Consider the following 18,865-nt stretch of genomic DNA (forward strand, 5'->3'; position numbering starts at 1 on the left):
TCGATTCAATTCAAGATGGCTGCGCCCATGATTAAAAATGCTTTTATTGCAGTCAACAATATAGTGGTCATTCAACATGCTAGATTAATTCATATTAGCACTAAAGTAATGAGAAGAGGAGTGATTACATCTAAGTTAATAAAGAGACCTAGTAAGTCGAGTAATATTAATGAAATCAAATGTTAGGCCTATTTATTTATAACTAGCTACTAGCTAGGCTAGAGGCCCTGGGATGCCCTGGCATGGACCAGGCCTAGATAGAGGATAGGCCGAGTGTTTTAGCTAGTAGCTCTAGTATAGGCCTAGTAGTAGTAGGCGCGCCTCTCTCTAACTCTGGCCTACCTGCTACTAGTACTAGGTAGGCTAGCTACTTAGCCTGCTGCAGTACTGTAGTTCATATCGAATTATAATAAGCCTAGATAGAGAGGAGGTAGTACCTGTGAGAAGTACAGCCTATATATACAAGTAGAAATGTTACTTTTTTGTCATACAATCTTAAAAAATCACCAAAATAAGACGCCACAAATGAATGCATGTTTTTGTTTTAATTAAAAATATATATTTTTAAGGAATGTCTTTACTTCTTATTGTTACATATTAATATTTAAACGATTCTATTTTTAGGTCAAAGTAAGCATACAGGGAATAAATTAGTAAGGGAAGATGTTACCACTTCAACTTCTTGGCCAGATGATATAGACCACCAAACAAACAACAAGACAGGGTATTCCTTTGACTACAACAATGATTTTGCAGAACAACAAAAGAAACACTCGCATAGATATATTTTTGAGAAGGTGAAAGCTGGCGATAAACAGTTGGGGTATGTTACAATACAACATTATTATATATATATATATTACAAATGTCATTTTAAAATTTTTAAAACAAAACTAAAGGTATTTAAATGCCATTATAATCAGTAACAATAATTTCACGATTTTATTTTAGTTTTATTAAGTTAGAAAAATATAATAATTTATTAATATTTTATTTTTTTTATGGTAAGCAAATTCACAATAATAAATAATTTTCGAATTTTTGATCTTTTTTTTTATTTTATAAAGTAAAATGATGACATTAGTAAAATCAAAACATGAAAGAGATCGAACAGGCAAAGTGTTATTAGAAGGAAAAAGATTACTGACAGATGCTATCCTATCAGGAGCAGAAATAGAAACAATTTACTTCAGTCGTCACGAAGCCCTTGACGATATACCTGTTGATTCGTTGAACGCAAAATTTGCGAAGGTTTCACAAAGAGATATTGACCTTTGGACAGATGTTGCTACACCACAGGGCATTTTAGGTTTGCTTATTTTATTTAGTTTGTCATCTATGGCCTTTAAAATTGTAGAAGGTTTCATCAACACCTTAAATAATCACCCTCTTACATTTCTTTTACTTATTAATGTGCAATAGGGATTTAAGCATAACTTAGAACAAATATTTGTAGTATATAAATTAATATATATCAGGAGAATTTCACTCACCAGAGGATGTATTACTTAATTAGTCCAGGACAAACCCGATATATTAAAAAAGTTATAAAGCTCTGTCTACACTCTCAAACTAGTTTGACAAAAAAAGTATGATGTGCCCAAATATGGTAGTGATATGACATCATCTTGTTCATATGAGCACATCATATTTTTTGTCACATACATTTTGGTAGTGGAGACAGAGCTTAATTGTATCTCTTATTGATTTAACTATCATTTATTTTTCACATTTGTTATTCTAAAAGCTGTGTGTAAAAGACCTAATATGGAACAGTTGTCCTTACTGCAGGAAGAGCCCGCCTTACCAGTAACATTGATTTGCGATAACATACGAGAGCCAGGTAACTTGGGGGCGCTGTTACGATCTGCAGCAGCTGTGAACTGTGAGAGCGTTATTGTTACTAAAGGTTTGTTTGAAGTTATTGTTTAGATATTTAGAGCAATAAATGACATATTATGACCTATTTTTAGTGAAAAGTAATTTTTATTTCAGAAATATTTTTTAAAATTTATTTGTTACAGGTTGCGTCGACATCTGGCAACCAAAGGTGCTCCGTGCAGGATGTGGAGCCCACTTCCGAATGCCAATCAAAACAGATATAAATTGGAATCAATTAAATTCATTTCTCAGCCCGGACATAACAGTACATGTAGCTGATGGGAACTATACAACAAGAGAGAGAACAGAATTTGCACAAGAACAGCCAAAAAAAGAAACCATTATGAAGAAATCAGCGGAAGGGTTTGGAGATATTATAGCATCAGTTTTACCAATTATTGCGATTGATCCATACTTTTCTTTGGACTGGACGATCCCATGTGCTCTCGTTATTGGCGGTGAAAGTCATGGATTAAGTCTGTGTGCTGTTGAACTGTGTGAGGAACGGCATGGCAGTAAAGTGTTCATCCCAATGGCCAATGGTATGAATAGTTTAAACTCTGCCCATACAGCTAGTATCATGCTGTATGAAGCAAGGAGACAGTTTATGAAGCTGCTGGGATATCAGAAGTGAAATAGCTATGCCTGTCAAACTCTGCCCATACAGCATGACTGCTGGGATATCAGAAGTGAAATAGCTATGCCTGTCAGGCATATACAGCAAAAAGAATTGTTAAAGAAGAAGACGGATTAGAAGTTGATTAGAATGAAAAAAAAAACGGACTGGTCACGGCGCCAGTGTAACTGTGAATCATATAGTGGTTGACCGTTATTAACATAGAGAGATTTGACATGTACAGTAGTTATAAATACAACTTTATTGAATCCACAACTTGACCCCTCCTCAACACGAGTATCTCCTCTTCTTAACCCTCTTCTCTATTTATAGGGTTACAATTTAATTGAATGCACCACCATAATTCAATATAAAGGCATTGAGTCTTACACAGATAAATTAGACTAAATTTAAAAATGTTTCATTTTATTAATTTTTGTTATAAATGTCAAAGCGACATATTAAGACACGTTCATGAATTGCAAATACTGTGCTGTACAATGCTGCCCTCTATAGTTTTAGTAATAAATAATTCTTTAATATAAATACAGTATACTTTTGCAATTACATACAGTATATTATTTAACAGTATTATATAAATCTGGTGACATTGTACATTATATGAATATTTTAAATACCATTTTAAGGTTTATTTTGCCATATTTACTGAATACACAGTGGCAGGAAAAATGGCAAAAGGCTTTAAAGAACTTTCTAGGAGTTTACATGGAAAGTTATCAGATAGTCTATATTGTTTTGACAACTCAACTCACTTTGTAACATGACCACATCCAACCCCCACCCCCACTTCCCTAAAAAATATGGTTCTCATGATTGGATACTCTGCAGACTCAACCCATATTCATTAACATATTTCACATCACTTTATTTATTTGTTGCAGATAACCATGTTTAAATCTGTACACTGGTTACAAAATGCACACACACACATAGTAAAAAAGCACCAGAAAGGCAAGAACAGTTGATTAAACATCTCTATCAAGTTTTCTAAAGCTCTGTCTACACTATCAAACTTTATTTGACAGAAAATGTGATGTGCTCATATATGGACATGATGATGTCATATCACTACCATACTTACGACAGAGCTTTAGTCGTACCATTAGACATTTATTGAAAACAATTTTTTTCAATTTGGTAAAGCAATACAAATATTTTAAAAACAAAAATTTTAATTGTATATTAGTTGGATATAAATTTTGACAAATATAAAAAGTCCAAACCGCCCACATATATACTGACAGACTATTAAAATGAGGAATTCAATAGTTGTATGCTTACTGTATAAATATTTTACACAAATTTTACAAAAAAGGTAGGCGTACTGTATAAACAAAATGTGTTTATATTTCACAATTACAAATATAAAACCTGATTTAAGATTAGCATTTTACATGGAAGACCTTTTCAAAATTAAATGTTAATTTGTTTTGGCATATTTTATTATGTCTAGACCATGATTTATTTTCAATTGAAATACAGTTAAAACCATTTCATATCTGTTTTTGCCGTTTCCAATAAAATAGCCTTTGTCTTTTAATACTGTACTTACATATTTTAATGGGTGTGAGATTATATTAAAATATATTATTATTATATTTGTTTTTTTCATACAAACTCGGCAATTAAAGGATGGACTATTAAAAAAAAATTTATCGCGCTTATAAAATAAGTCTCATTTGAGGCTTAGGGAGTGGAGTTGAAAGAGTAATGAGTTACTGGAACAAGGTTGGGATTGAACCCTGGATTTTGGGATTGGAAGGCAAGCACGTTAACCACCAAGCTACAGCTCCACTACCTTATTTAAAAATATTAAATGACAAACATTAAAATGTGCATAATTATGTGAAGTGCTTCTTGAAAATTTAACTTGTTTTTAAAAATAAGAATGTCATTTCAAATGACAAATTCTCTGTAAATATATGGTACTCTATAAAATAAACACAAAGTAATGGAATACTAAAATTTCAATGGTATCATGTCTTTATACTATTCCCAATCTCCCATAGAGGCTAGAGCAATCGAGTCTTCTTCTCCGTATGGCATGTACTCAAAAAACCACATCTTAGGTGTGAAAATTACTGGAAAATAACAAGAAATTTGTTAAAATTACAATCGCCCAAACTAGCATATTACTATTAGTGCCAATATTTAAATTTTTATAAATTAATACTTCATAAATAACAATGGTAGATAGATTTACAGTGTAATTTTTAATATTAATTGAATAAAATTAGCATGAATTAAAATTAACATAAATTCGAATGGCGAGTAGACAATTATATTTTATAACTAAAATATTAATTGAACATTATATATACTTACAAATTTCTCCAGGATTGAGTTCAAAGTTTAAAGGTTGACATGTCCTGTTGCATGGCTCGACTGGGGTCAATGATATCGCATATTGTCCCTTAATCTGTGCCATCCATTGCATGTTATCATCTCTGATAAATTCCTAAGGGAAGAATTGTTATAATTAAGTATTCAAATTAATAATATTGAATCATTAATATTGTACGTGACTGAATCAATATTTATTCACAAAATACAGTTTACATATTGAAATATAAAAGGATGAAATGCAGATTTTACAATTTTGAAATATTTTAATGAAATAAAATTTCTATGATATTCAACATTTTAAGCTTTGTGCCCAGACCTAAAGTTATATAATTATAGACAGTGCCAAATTATATCCCCTGATTTTTAGCATTCACATAAATCTAACAATCACTATGCTAAAGATAGATAGATATTTGTGTAATGAAAAGAAATTACTGTATACTAGTAATATATCATTCTAGATACTAATTAATCAATAGCCACCTTACAATCTAAGCACAATCTTATTAGATCATTTAATATATTAAGCATAATGTGAAAAATATTCTGTACTTGATATTTTACAATAGTCTTGGTTCCAGACGGAGTTTTGAATTAATATTAGTAAAAGGAAAATATTTTGGCACATATGGCGTTTCATACATATAATACTTGAGCTTGTAAACTCGAAACGACTAACATAAAAAAGACAATAAATACAGACTTGGGGCAAGTCTAATTTTACAATTGCAATTTCCTATATTCACCCAGGAAGGCAATTTAGCAGTACTAACTGTACCATCATCAATTTTGTATTGGAAACTTGATGAAAATCATACAGTAATGCAATAAAGATTAGTATATGTTGACGTTATCTAAAATAATATCCTTTACAAGTATTTTTAAAACAGATCAGCCGATCATGAGGTAAATCAAACATGACAGAAAATTAAAACAATAAACAGTGCTTGTAATACATACAGTATTGATGTTTAAAATATCGTAGCTGACAAGTAGGATTATTTTATTAAATGTCAGGTTAATCATAAATCATTTATATCTGAGTATACTATCTTGTTTTATGACATTATATGAATGTTGAAATTGAAACCACGATTTTTAAGCTTTTTATTTGAAGCAAGTAGTAATATAAATAGAAAAAAAAACAATTTTGCAATTCTATTTTATTCTACTTATTATAAGAAATAATTTTTGTTTCAGGATTCCAATAGAATATAAATAATAATATCTGCATGTCAACATACAGTAGAACCCTTCTTTTGGGACACTCCTATTCACAGGAACACCCCTATTCACAGGAACACCCCTATTCACAGGAACACCCCTATTCACAGGAACACCCCTATTCACAGGGACACCCCCATTCACAGGAACACCCCCATTAACAGGAACACCCCCATTCACAGGAACACCCCCATTCACAGGAACACCCCTATTCGCAGGGACACCCCTATTCGCAGGGACACCCCTATTCGCAGGGACACCCCTATTCGCAGGGACACCCCTATTCGCAGGGACATCCCTATTCGCAGGGACACCCCTTTTCACAGGGATACCCCTTTTCAGGGCACACTCCTAAGTGAGAGGAAATGTTTTAATACTATGACCAACCCTTAAAGGGACACCCTATAAAGGCCAATGTACACAGATGAGCCGTAACGGTAAGCGGGAAAGCGCATATCTTGTCCCAGGTAGAATCTTTATCTATCCTCAGCGGAAACCGTCCATCAGCTCCGCACTTTGAGTAAATAATAAGGTTGGATTCTATATTTTTATTACCGTTACCGCTTGTCTGTTTAAATTGCCCTTTAAGGGGACACTTCGACTGTTAGGTCCCAAAGGTGTCCCCTTAATAGGGCTTCATTGTATTTAGTCTTACCTGCCACCCTTCAGGATTGAAAAAACTATCTCCTTGTTCCTTTTCTACTTTCTCCAACCTCGCCCTCTCCGGGTCACGTTTGCTCCCAGATGCCATAAATACCCAGGATCCTACTACCTGCACCATATCCGGTAGGAAGTATGGACGCTGGAAGTATTGCCGTAAAATCTTGTTGGCTTGGATATCACAATTGCTCCTATTGAAATATTTTTTTTCTTAATTATATTTTTATAAGTTCAACGTTTTCAGCCTCTTGGGCTTGTTTATGGTCTATACCGAATAAACATATATACACATTATATTTCCTATTTATAATTATATTCTACTGTACTTATTGTATTTACTGCTCATAATTACCTACAGGGATTCCTAGTTTAAAATTACTATTTACAAATATAAAATATAATTGTTTGTTTCTTGAACAGTAAAAATGTCACTTATTCCTAGTGAAGCAGAACGAAGGTTGTGAACTGAAGCCAAAATTGTAATTTATTTTATCTCAAATTAAAGAATGATGTACATACAGGGTGAGATTTAACACCTTGCCAAATTATATAGTAATCGCTAATAATAACAATGTGCTGTTTTTGTAGAATTTGTAAATAAGACTAGGAATCATTTTCCATAAACTAGACTGTATTGCATTGATTAAAATATAAAAATGTACAACATTTAACAATATATAAAACTTCAACCGCTATGTTTATACAACTATATTCATATTGTGTTAATGTAATTACCTTTCACATTCTTAAACATTAAATACGTGTGATAGCAAGCGTCTATTATTCATTATCAATTTAACATGTAACAAATCACTTAGAACACATGGTAAACCATATGTTTATCTTCAATTACCATTGATCTGGTTGACGATAATTGAACAGTATCTTTAGGCTTTAGTGTATATATTTCATTTGGCTAGTACTGTAGGTGATTTAACTAATAAATTATTACAACACAAAAGTTACAAATTAGCAGAAGTGTTAAAGAGTAGGTGATATTTTAAATGTGTGCAAAGATATTTTACTATTAGGGTATGTTCAGATCTATGGAGTTATGCTTTCGTATCGCAAGCAATGTCATATTATAATTAGCGTCGTAACAGAAAAGTGTTCAGATTTGCCTAACTAACGCTTTCATTTCAAACTGAAGTGTCACCGATTTGGGCGAACATCTGGTATGCAGGAGTAAATTTGATTGGTTGGAGGTCAAAATCGTTGATGCATGACTTTCATATTGTAAGCGGCGTTCACTAATCTTGTACCTTGAGCTGTCGTAATGTACGAAAGAGTAGTGTCGCACGAGGTGGCTTCCACTAATCTTTTCCTGGTTCAGACCAATGGAGTTGTACCCCACGTACAATACGAAAGCATAACTCCGTAGGTCTGAACAGGCCCTTATACAACAGGAATTTATTTCGAACTACAGATAGCTTCGAAAGTGATGACGAATAGCACTTTTACTGTTGTATGTAATGGCCTCTTTAAAAAAAAAAAGACCACATGTAAGCCTGGCTACAGGCTTTACCTAGTCTTGGTTCCAGACGGAGTTTTGTCTTAATATTAGTAAAAAGATAAATATTTTGGCACATATTGCGTTTCATACATATACTTGAGCTTGGATACTTTTCCAGACAAAATCGAAATAAAATCAAATAAATAAAAAAAGACAATGAATACAGACTTGGGATTTCCAGACAAAAATCGAAATAATATCAAATAAATAAAAAAAGACAATGAATACAGACTTAGGGCAAGTCTAGGCTTTACCCTTTATCCTCTCCCCTTTTTAGTTGCGTGGACGCGACTCTATAGTTCACTATGTCGGTCGGTCTGTCTGTCGGTCCGGTATCACTATGCGTTTTAGCACGCGACTTATGGCTGTTGGCCTTGTTCGCCTTTTAAATTGGTCATATCAATGCAATAGCATCTGTACAATATGTATTAAAAAACTGTATGAACAGTTTTACCCACAGCTGACCTTTTAAACAGGAAATAAAGACATGTTTAGCGATAGACAGAGAGAACAATTTATGTTAGAAGAAATAAAAATGAACTTAAAAGGCAAATTGCTACATGACGTCAAACGCAAGTTGTAATTGTGCAAATTTGTATGTAAATAATACTTTCAATTAAATATTTTACATTTAGATGCATTGAAAGGTTCAAACAAGTTACATTGCCTTCAGTAAAAAGTTTTTGTAAGCAGTTTGTTCAATTTGTTGTTTTTATATTGACGTCTGCTGCAAGTACTAAAAGTAATTACTATTCTAGCATTTGTAACTGAAACAAGCAACGAGTCTCATAAGTTCACTGACCTATTGCGTTTTAAATTAACCATTCCATTTTTAGTATCTACTTAACAATTGTACAAATTAAATGGGTAATTACTGGATGTGTAAGTGATTTACGCTGTTAGTCGGTAAACATTGATTTACGGTAAGAGAGGTTGCTGATAAAGCAAAGTTCATTATTGATTAAAATCCACTATTTTAATTAAATGGTTTATTATACGGAAACGCGGTATTAATATTAGATGTATATAATGTGTGTGTTATAAATGTTAATCCCATTGTGTGTTCTTAACATTCAAAGTGCTTAATGATATTGATAGTAATAATGTATTATTTTTATTTATGAGATTTCTATGGTTCTCTAAACAAAATTTAATTAGGGTGAGTTTTAAGTTTAGTTAAACTTCAATTATATAATATATTTTTCCTTTCTGGTTTTAGGAAAACTATGCAATACAGACATAATAATAATATTTATTCAGAATGTCAAGTACAATCTTGTCAGGCGCAAGCAATATGCATTAGGCCTGAAAAAAAACTGCTCTTACAGTAAAACAACAATAATTTATAAACAAAGTTAGCAAATTATTTAAAATGACATAAAAACAATACAGTACATGAACTAAATATACAAAAGATAAATATATGGCGTAACATCACAAGATATTAAGCAAATTTAAAACCATAATCTGTCTTAGACAAATGTAAAACACATCATCAATTTTGTTTAGAGTACTGGTTAGCTAGAAAATCGGCAAAATTAAGTACCTACTGTGTTTGTATTTAATTAGGTTGATTAAAACAAGCATTCTCTAAATGTCCTTACAATTCATCAACATCATTAGAGCAGGATTACGGTAATAAGTATATTCTGGTATTTTTGGCCTTTTTGTGTAAAAAATTATCACCAATAATTGTTATTTTACACATATAATTATTGCTTTATACCAGGGAAGAGTTAATTTCACTCTTTCTGTTTAATATACTGACTATCCAAAATGACCTTTACAACAATTAAAACTGGTCAATATATAGTGCTTATAATTTGTATAACTAGTATCTGTCACCTTTTGTTCTTGGTGAATTTTTAACGGGTGACCATGCTGCACACTATGAGACATTTAATTTATTTTATATTATTGTGTTTATGGCCTTTTAAAACTATAATAAAAATACAAATTCTAAAAGATTGTATGAACAAAGTCTGGTTTTGGAAGGTTTCGTAAAGGCCAACTCAGTTAGGAGAAAGTTAAACATGTTTAATGTTCTTCAGACAACCTAAAAACTACGCTCAACGCTATCTCGTCTTGTCGAGATTCAACTCAGACAGCATCGACGAATCAAGGCGTTTCTTAAGAGACAATGTTTGCATACTCACCAGCGTATATTCCATGTTGGACTTGTTTCTCCTAAAGTTTGTAATAAAGTTGGAAAATCATCTTCTGATTGACTAACAAATGAACACACAGTAGATGTTGCTAAAACTTCATCTTCACTATATAACTAAAGTGAATAAGGATGACAATATTGTGAAGTGAAAAAAAAACTCTTTCTATATGTGTTTTGTTTATGGAAAGTAAATAATTATATACAGTAAATAAAAAATGTTTTTTTTTTTATAAAAAAATAATGTAATAATGCTGTATTGTTTGATATGGTAAATAAATCATACAATTTTATATAAAGCAGATAGTGTGGTTATAAGTCCCATGAAGGTAATGTATTTATTGTACAAATAATACTGCATTTATTGTGGCTTATTGTTTGTTATGCTAAATAAATCATACAATTTTATATAAAGCAGATTGTGTGTTTATCAGTCCTATGAAGGTAATGTATTTATTGTACAAATAACACTGCATTTATTGTGGCTTATTGTTTGTTATGCTAAATAAATCATACAATTTTATATAAAGCAGATTGTGTGTTTATCAGTCCTACAGTATGAAGGTAATGCATTTATTGTACAAATAACATAGCATTTATTGTGGCTTATTGTTTGTTATGCTAAATAAATTATACAATTTTATATAAAGCAGATTGTGTGTTTATCAGTCCTATGAATGAATGCATTTATTGTTCAAATAACACAGCATTTATTGTGGCATATTGTTTGTTAATGTTATGCTAAATAATTAATACAATGTTATACAAGTCCTATGAAGGTACAGCATTTATTGTGGCTTATTGTTACCATAATAACACATCTGTTGACAAAAAGGTGTGGTAATCAGTAAAAGTACCTGGTTAAATAGGCATAGTCTACTACTAATAATGATAACAACTTCCTGTTGATGATACAAATCAATGTAATAATTATATGGCATAGAAGGTGTGTTTGATTGTTAGTAAAGAAAGTTATTATGTTATGCACTGTTAATTATCAGCTACTATTTTCTGGAAAAAAAAAATCCCACCAGGTGCTCGACCGGAAACAAGCTATTTTTTATTTTATTTTGGCCTAATTAAAAATTAATATATAGGTGTACATGTAAATTAAAATTGAATTATTTTTTCATATTTTCTTTCTCAAAATAGGTTTGCCATGAGTACACAGTTGCAATATTCTCCAATTGATTGTTGGAAGATAATTTTTTAGAACCCAGGGTTAGTAAACGTAGTTATTTTGTTATGCACTGTCAATTATCAGCTAACGAAAAATTATTATACCTGTAAATTTTAAAATAAATTATTTTTTCATATTTTCTTTCTCAAAACAGGTTTTCCACCATGAGTAAACATTGCCAAATTCTCTAATGGATTGTTGAAAGATAAAAGAAGGAACCCACAGCACCTATGAGGTCCTAGCTGTCACAATATCACCAGCAGTATCAACATTACCATGATCTACACTACGGCAAGTACTCTTACCTTAACTTTAAGTGCTCTTAGCTTACCATTAAGTGTTTTTACGTTTAAGTGAATCAGGAGGCAAGTGAGTTAATACTCGTATTGACTGCCTCCTCTCTTGGATGTTAATGTGTTTGTTACATGATTGTTTGAAATTATTTATAGTAGTACTGTCTATGACATGTTGATGTAGTGCGTTCCATTTGTCTATGATTCTTGTGTCAAAAAAAGTGTCTATTTGTTTCTATTCGTATTGACTGCCTCCTCTCTTGGATGTTAATGTGTTTGTTACATGATTGTTTGAAATTATTTATAGTAGTAGTACTGTCTATGACATGTTGATGTAGTGCGTTCCATTTGTCTATGATTCTTGTGTCAAAAAAAGTATTGTGCCTGGATTTGGATAGTGTTTGGGAGTGGCCTCTGAGGAAGTGACCTCCTCGATTGTGATGGAAAAGAAGGTTGTAACGTCCAGTAATGGTCTATAACGTAACAGGATTAGTTCCTTGAAAGTTTCTTCTTTTATATTAATAGCAGAAGGAATATGAAATTGCCTCTACAAGTGTTAGTGCTCTTCTATTACATTTTGTTTAGTCCATCCGTTACTGGAATTATTTAGCAAGTCTTTTTTGGTAATCATAGATATCCGAGATATAAGCAAAGCAGCCGAGGTGGGAAAGTCATCAGACTATCTGGCGGACCGGCAATGAATAAAAATAATACAATATAAATATTGTTTATTGCAGTTACTAACCCTAACTATTATCTTTAAAGAAACTAAAATCATGTTATTGCTGCAGTTATTGCTGCAGTAACTGCAGTAGAATCATTTGATGATTCCTTAATTTATTCGGTTCACCTTCATTTTCTTTCTATTTTCATTGCAATAAATAAAATCAGTTTAATTATTACCTTTTTAATATACTCTAGATTAAACTCTTTTGTTGCTTTCCAGCTGTCTAATGCGTCTGTCACAACTATAGGAATGTTGTCGAATAAAAAATAAGTTGTATTTTTTGGGTCAAGATTTTCAAAAGTTTCAATATACGATAAATCTTCACACATCTAAAAAAAAATATAGAAGAATGTCTTAGAAAATAGAATTCAAATTTTTTTTGATGATACATAAGTAAAAAGTAAGTAAGTAAAGTAAAAACAATTAAAATATACTGTATCTTCATTTAATAGTGTAAGTACGGTGTCATACGATAAATGAATTTATTTTTAAAAGAGGAAAAACTTTGAAAATAATCTATAATAAGTAACCAACTGCCATTTCAAATAAATAATACCATTTTTTAAGTAGTTTATATCAGCTGCTGCTTTTATAAAAAAATATATATATTTTTTTCAAGTTGATTGACACCGTGTTTAAGGTGATGTCATGAATATTGCCGTAAAATTAAGATAAACTTAAGTTTTATGACAAAATTGTTTGCAAACATTGTTGCACCTAACAGCACCTTCAGTGCAATGAAATAATAATATAATAACTTTAGATCAGCAAAAAAGTAAAATGTTATTAAAACATAACATATAGTAACAACTGTTACCAACCTCACAATCTTCTTCAGTAAGTCCATCTTTTGAATAATATGGGTTATAAAGTGCACAATCCATATAATAGAATTCACTCCAATCATAAAATGGCAGAGTCTGAAAATTACGAACACATTTATTCATCACATTATGTTATGAAAAAAAGTTAAGTATTATTAAAAAGAAATGATGAAACAGGGTCTCCAGAAACCAAGAAGGTCTGTATGAATGAGGAAAGCAGACTGAAAATTGATAAAACTGATAAAAAAAAAATCCTCTTCTATAAACTACAGTGTATCATTTTTTTTTAAGAATTAAAAATTTATTAGGAAAATTTGGCTGAAAATGTAATTTCCATTTTGGCCTTCTTGTGTTTTATTGATATTTATGAATGTAAATTATAAATAAAATAAATACAAAATAGGGTATACGGCCCAGATTTCACACGACCTTGATAATTTCGTAATTTTAGAAAAAAAAATACTGTTGAGGAAAAAAATTATAGTAGTAATATAAAGTAAATTTATTGATATACATACTCCAGAAATAATATTGAAAAAGGACGTTTAATTTAAAAAATATTCCTATTTGTAATTTGACACCACCTCGCGGCCTAGAATTCGTCCGGTTGTTTCACTTTTCGCATCGTTAGTACCAATATTCGCACACGCCCTCTATAGTTTTAAAGGCGCTCGAAATGTAACCGTGTCGCGTGCAATATGCATAGAAACCCGGAAGTTCGGCCTAGGGAATCCTTTGTGTTTGCAATGTAACGTTATAATGGCATACTAGTTGTTTGTTCATTTTAAATGTCATATATAATTAATATATATATATTTTACAGGAATAGGCTGGTATTTGAACATAATTTATTGGCACATCAACAGCAGCTGGTGAATGAATAAGATTGATAACACCATCCAAGGTTAAGCACCTGTACTGTCTGTAGGGAATTCTGACTGATTCATAATACTCTGTAGCCTACTATATCATTTCAGATTGTTGGGCAACGTTGTTGAATTTTATTGTTTTTCAACATGGCATGTTTGAAAAAAAAAATTTAAGTCACAGCAATTAAAAGATTGTGAATAAAATAATAATTAACTTTATTGAAGTGGTTAATACTATAGATATTATGTTGAAACATCCCGTTGTCTTCAGGAATTTATCCTTAAGTTTATAGTAGCTACATGTACTGTGTAAAAATATGATTGATTGGAATGGAAGAATGTTAATTGAGCAATGATATTATTTGCTAAAATGGTAATAAATGTTGGCAAAATAAATATATACATACACACATTTCTATTTGGACAATTACTGTCTCATCCATTTTTTTTTATTTTTTATTTTTTTTTAAAGATTATTATATTCATTATTTTCCAGCTATCATAAACATCTCTCGCATCGCCAGTCAAGCTCTGCCAACTCCTCATTGGTCATGCTGTCCAAGTCAGTAATGTCTGTACACGCATGATGGTACCAGCGTGGACAGCCCTCACAACCGATCCATACATCTGGGTTGTCGTCATACTTCTTTTTGCACTTGCTGCAGATGTTTTCATCTATCTGTTGTGTTCTTTTTTTGGTTTTTAATTTTTTTTTTTCGTTTTCCATTCGTTTTTCTTCTCTGACTCTCTTTCTTTCTTCTTTTGCTTCTTCTTCTTCCCTCTTCTTTTCTTCCTTCTCCCTCAGCATTTCCCGAAATATTGTTCCCGATATTACATTCGGCAGCACCTTTTTATTTGCGTTCGCTTTTTGTTGATATTCCCTTCTTGGGTAGACCAAGTGCTGCGCAAGGGATGGCGAAGTGTACGAAGTTTCTGGATGCCTTCCTACCGAGGCTGATGGTCGCCTAGGAAGGGGAACGGTGTGTGACGTCCCTGATGTTGTTGGGATGTCGTGAGGTGGTCGGTCAACGGTGTTAAGTTTTTTCCATGTTTCGTACATGGGATCCGGCACATCGTACCCTTCTCGAAGCCGACGATGGTATGTGGCAATCAAGTCAGGACCGATGGCGGATTCCAGAGCAAGAAGGGCGGTCTTCGTAGGTGATGATGTTGATGTTGTTGTTGGTGGTTGTCGTATTGGGGTGTTGGTGGAAGTAGATGCTGGTGTTAATGACGTGTGGTCGTGGTAAACGGTGGAGGGCAGTAGCTTGTCGGTGTCAACGGCGGCAGGATTGAATGGAAATAAACCACATTTCCGAAATCCAGAAATGGCATTTTTCGATTTTGCGCCCTCTTTCCATGCCTCCGCAAACACCGAAGAGAAGGCTTGCTTGGTGACAACTTGACCAGGATGTTGTATGGTGTACTCGCGTACACAGTTGTACCAAGACGCCTTGACCGACTTGTACACAGCCACATCAAGAGGTTGGATAATGTGACTGGCATGTGATGGTAGGCAGTAAAGAATGATGTCATTTTCTTTACAGAAGTCGGCCGTCTCTAAGTTGATGTGCGATACGTGCCCATCCACAAATAAAATAATAGGAAATGGAATGTTGAGTGATCGAACAAAAGGATGAAAATGGTTTGTTATATATTCGTAAAAGATTTCGGAATTCATCCAGCCGGTCTTCGATTTTGCAAAAGACGAATCGGCTGGTGCACCATCAAGGGGGTCATAGGCAAACCGAACACCCGGAAATATGATCAGCGGCGGAATGTATTGCCCTATTGCATTACATGCACCCACGACCGTGATCTGTTGCCGGGTGGATGCCGTTTGTTGGTAGACATTCTTTGCCCCCTTGGGTGCAATGACCCTCTCGGTCTTCCCTTGGAGAGGGAAGCCGATTTCGTCTGCATTAAACAGACGACGAGGGTCAGCGAAGACCTCCTCGTTCTTGCTCTCCACCATGTAGTCGGAACACTCCCTGAACCACCTCTGGATCTTATTGACCGTCACATCAGCACGTTCCCTTCCTAGTGCCTCAGGTAGGCGCATCGATAGTTCTTGATGACGACGTAAAAAATTACGCGTCCATCGACGTCCAGGCAGATTATCGACGAAGGGGTTTGGTCTGCCATCGGCATCCAGAAACTTCTTAACTACTTTCTTCATCTCCATCATCGTCCTTCCATAACCAATCTTCGCCATCCCTATCGCCCATTCCACTAGCTGTTCCTCTTCCTTCTTCGATAAAATCGGGTCTGGTCCTTGAGTCGATTCGATGGGGGTTCTGCCGCTGCACTTATCCCGAATTGTTGATTTAGGGATGCCATACATTCGAGCAGCTGCCCCATATGAAAGCTCCCCCTTCCTTACCCGCCCACAGGCAATACGGACAACCTCCTGGCTATACTTTCTGTATTTACCGTCTTGTAGTCCAGGCATATCTAAAGTTTAATAACGATGAACGGTTTATTTTTTTAAACTGTTTTTTTTTTTCACAATACTAAACACAAATAAATGACATTGAACAATAAAACGCAACATCAAAACGGTTAAAATAAATATGCCAAACAACAGCATTAAACAATTAACACTTAGGGTTAAAAAAGCAACTTATCTGTATTGTATACATGAGTGATTTAGATGTTTCAGCATCAGTATGTTCATTGATGTCGTTTCTCTGATGTCAGAATGGATCTTTGATTTTATACGATCCAATCCTAACACGGGAAAATATCTGATGCTACACTCGTTCGAAGGATTCCAATACAAATGTTAATTACAACAAACAAAAATGATAAGTAATAAACAATGTTTTCTTTGTAAATGTTATATATTTATTGTTAAATATTAAAAATATAATTTACACTCTGTATAAAATAAACGGTACACGTACTGTTCAATGTGTAAATATTTCAAATATAAATACTGTTTAAATTATTTGAAGGATGGACTGTGGATAACCTTTAAAAAAAAAGAACATTTAATTATTATTTGAATAATATTTATTACAATAATGTTTATTAATTATGCCAATTAAATAACATTAGTTAGCAGGCCCACACGTGTGTGCTTACGACATATACCTCACGTACTAATTTTTTTTTTAATGTTCTTGATTTAATTCTTGATATAAATCTGTAATAAAAAAAAAAAGTTAACATTTAATTTTTATGTTTATTTAATTTTTTAAATATTTAGGCCTATAGCTATTGAATAAAAAACTGTTTTATTGAGTTATATTTGGTTAAAACGCCTAATTAAGACGGCTAAGAAGCATCTAATCACCCAAAAACAGTATATTATTAAAAAATTGTATAGCGCCACCAACCGGGCGAATTTTGAACCCAACTGGATTTTAGTGACCTAGTATTCGCTCACCTTGCCCTGTATTCGTTCGATGACGTAAGCATCAGACGAACAAATTATTTTTGTTTGGCCAGTTATCAAAGACCATATAAATCATAAATTACAAGTATATCTCTTTAAATTTAGATTTTTTGGGCTTTTGCACGTGGCCCATACTCGTTAGCTAATTGCGTAATTAAGAAAAATTCAAATTTTGTACCTACCTTGACTTGCAAAATATCGATTTTTTAATTCAAAGTTTCGCGGTAAACTGCTCGGACCTACGTTACGATCGAAGCAGCGAAGTAATTTTACAGTTCAGTGAACAAATTATTTTGATTGGTTGATGGGTTATGTTTATAAATGAATATTTATAAGTGGGCGTGTGAAATCTGACACCGTGTGAAATCTAGGTCATATATGTAAAATGAAAAAAATGCAATAATATTATTAATATTATAACTTAAAAATTGCAACCTATATAGAATGTGAAACTTTAATTTACCTTAATAGATAAAATTCGTCCAACAATACACACTACCCTGTATATAGGATCATATTGAAACATTATTGCTAAAATGCATATTGCAATTGCTGTGCACACCACTAGCCGAATACGTTTCTTTCTGGTCTCTTGTTGTTTAGATTTTTTAATATATTCTTGCAGTGGTGATGAAGCTGCCAGAATTTCTTCATCTGTAAGTCCACTTTCCTTGCACTTTGTGTACAATTTTGACAGCTTCTTTTCAATACCTTGCTTCTTGGCGTTTAACACCATTATTAAAGTAACTTCTCCCGCAGTACCAGGCCTAGGCTTTGTATAGGGTGTACTGATAGATTTTTCGCGGTTTGCGACGTATTGTATCAACCTTTTCAACAAGTACAACTTCCTTTAAACACCAGGCTAGGTTTTGCGTTCGATTAAAACGTTATAAAACAGGAACAGAGAAACTATAAATAAAATAATACTAAAGTTCAATAATTTCATAAACTATTGAGTATAAATTAAATGCAATACTGACAAGGTATCACCCGATTAACAGAGTTTTCAAAGTTACTGAAGTTGATCGAATGCCATAGTTTTCACCGCACACGTAACTCTTGATTTTGTTTTGTTTTTTGGAGCCTGGATGAAAAAAAATGTCCCTCCAGAGAGGGCAGTATTGAAGAACGTGGTTTATTATTCACT

The 18,865-nt window shown here is 32.8% G+C and overlaps 3 protein-coding genes across 3 annotated transcripts in view; 2 read left to right on the plus strand and 1 right to left on the minus strand.

Annotated features, from left to right (window-relative positions):
• The window catches only part of LOC144835897 (ATP-dependent RNA helicase DDX55-like), a 44,998-nt gene extending 40,240 nt beyond the window's left edge, over window positions 1-4,758 (plus strand). Inside the window, exon 19 of the transcript XR_013611124.1 lies at window positions 4,748-4,758. The gene's annotated coding sequence lies outside the window, so the exon portion shown is untranslated. The remainder of the gene's footprint in view (window positions 1-4,747) is intronic.
• On the plus strand, window positions 32-3,043 carry LOC144835902 (rRNA methyltransferase 3, mitochondrial-like). The gene is made up of 5 exons (XM_078691023.1): window positions 32-151; window positions 625-823; window positions 1,068-1,309; window positions 1,748-1,909; window positions 2,025-3,043. Exons 1-5 carry the CDS (start codon window positions 109-111, stop codon window positions 2,513-2,515), a joined length of 1,137 nt encoding a protein of 378 aa, XP_078547149.1. The 5' UTR covers window positions 32-108; the 3' UTR covers window positions 2,516-3,043.
• Window positions 2,741-18,771, minus strand: LOC144835905 (uncharacterized). Its single transcript, XM_078691025.1, has 7 exons — window positions 18,182-18,771; window positions 13,447-13,545; window positions 12,802-12,954; window positions 10,418-10,542; window positions 6,744-6,939; window positions 4,844-4,976; window positions 2,741-4,599 (listed from the first exon to the last, which is right to left on the minus strand). The coding sequence occupies exons 1-7, from the start codon at window positions 18,452-18,454 to the stop codon at window positions 4,508-4,510; spliced, it is 1,071 nt and encodes a 356-aa protein (XP_078547151.1). The 5' UTR covers window positions 18,455-18,771; the 3' UTR covers window positions 2,741-4,507.
• Window positions 18,772-18,865: the final 94 nt, after the last annotated feature.

The sequence above is a fragment of the Antedon bifida genome, chromosome 2, assembly GCF_963402885.1.
Source record: "Antedon bifida chromosome 2, ecAntBifi1.1, whole genome shotgun sequence".
In the NCBI taxonomy this organism is placed as follows: Eukaryota; Metazoa; Echinodermata; class Crinoidea; order Comatulida; family Antedonidae; genus Antedon; species Antedon bifida.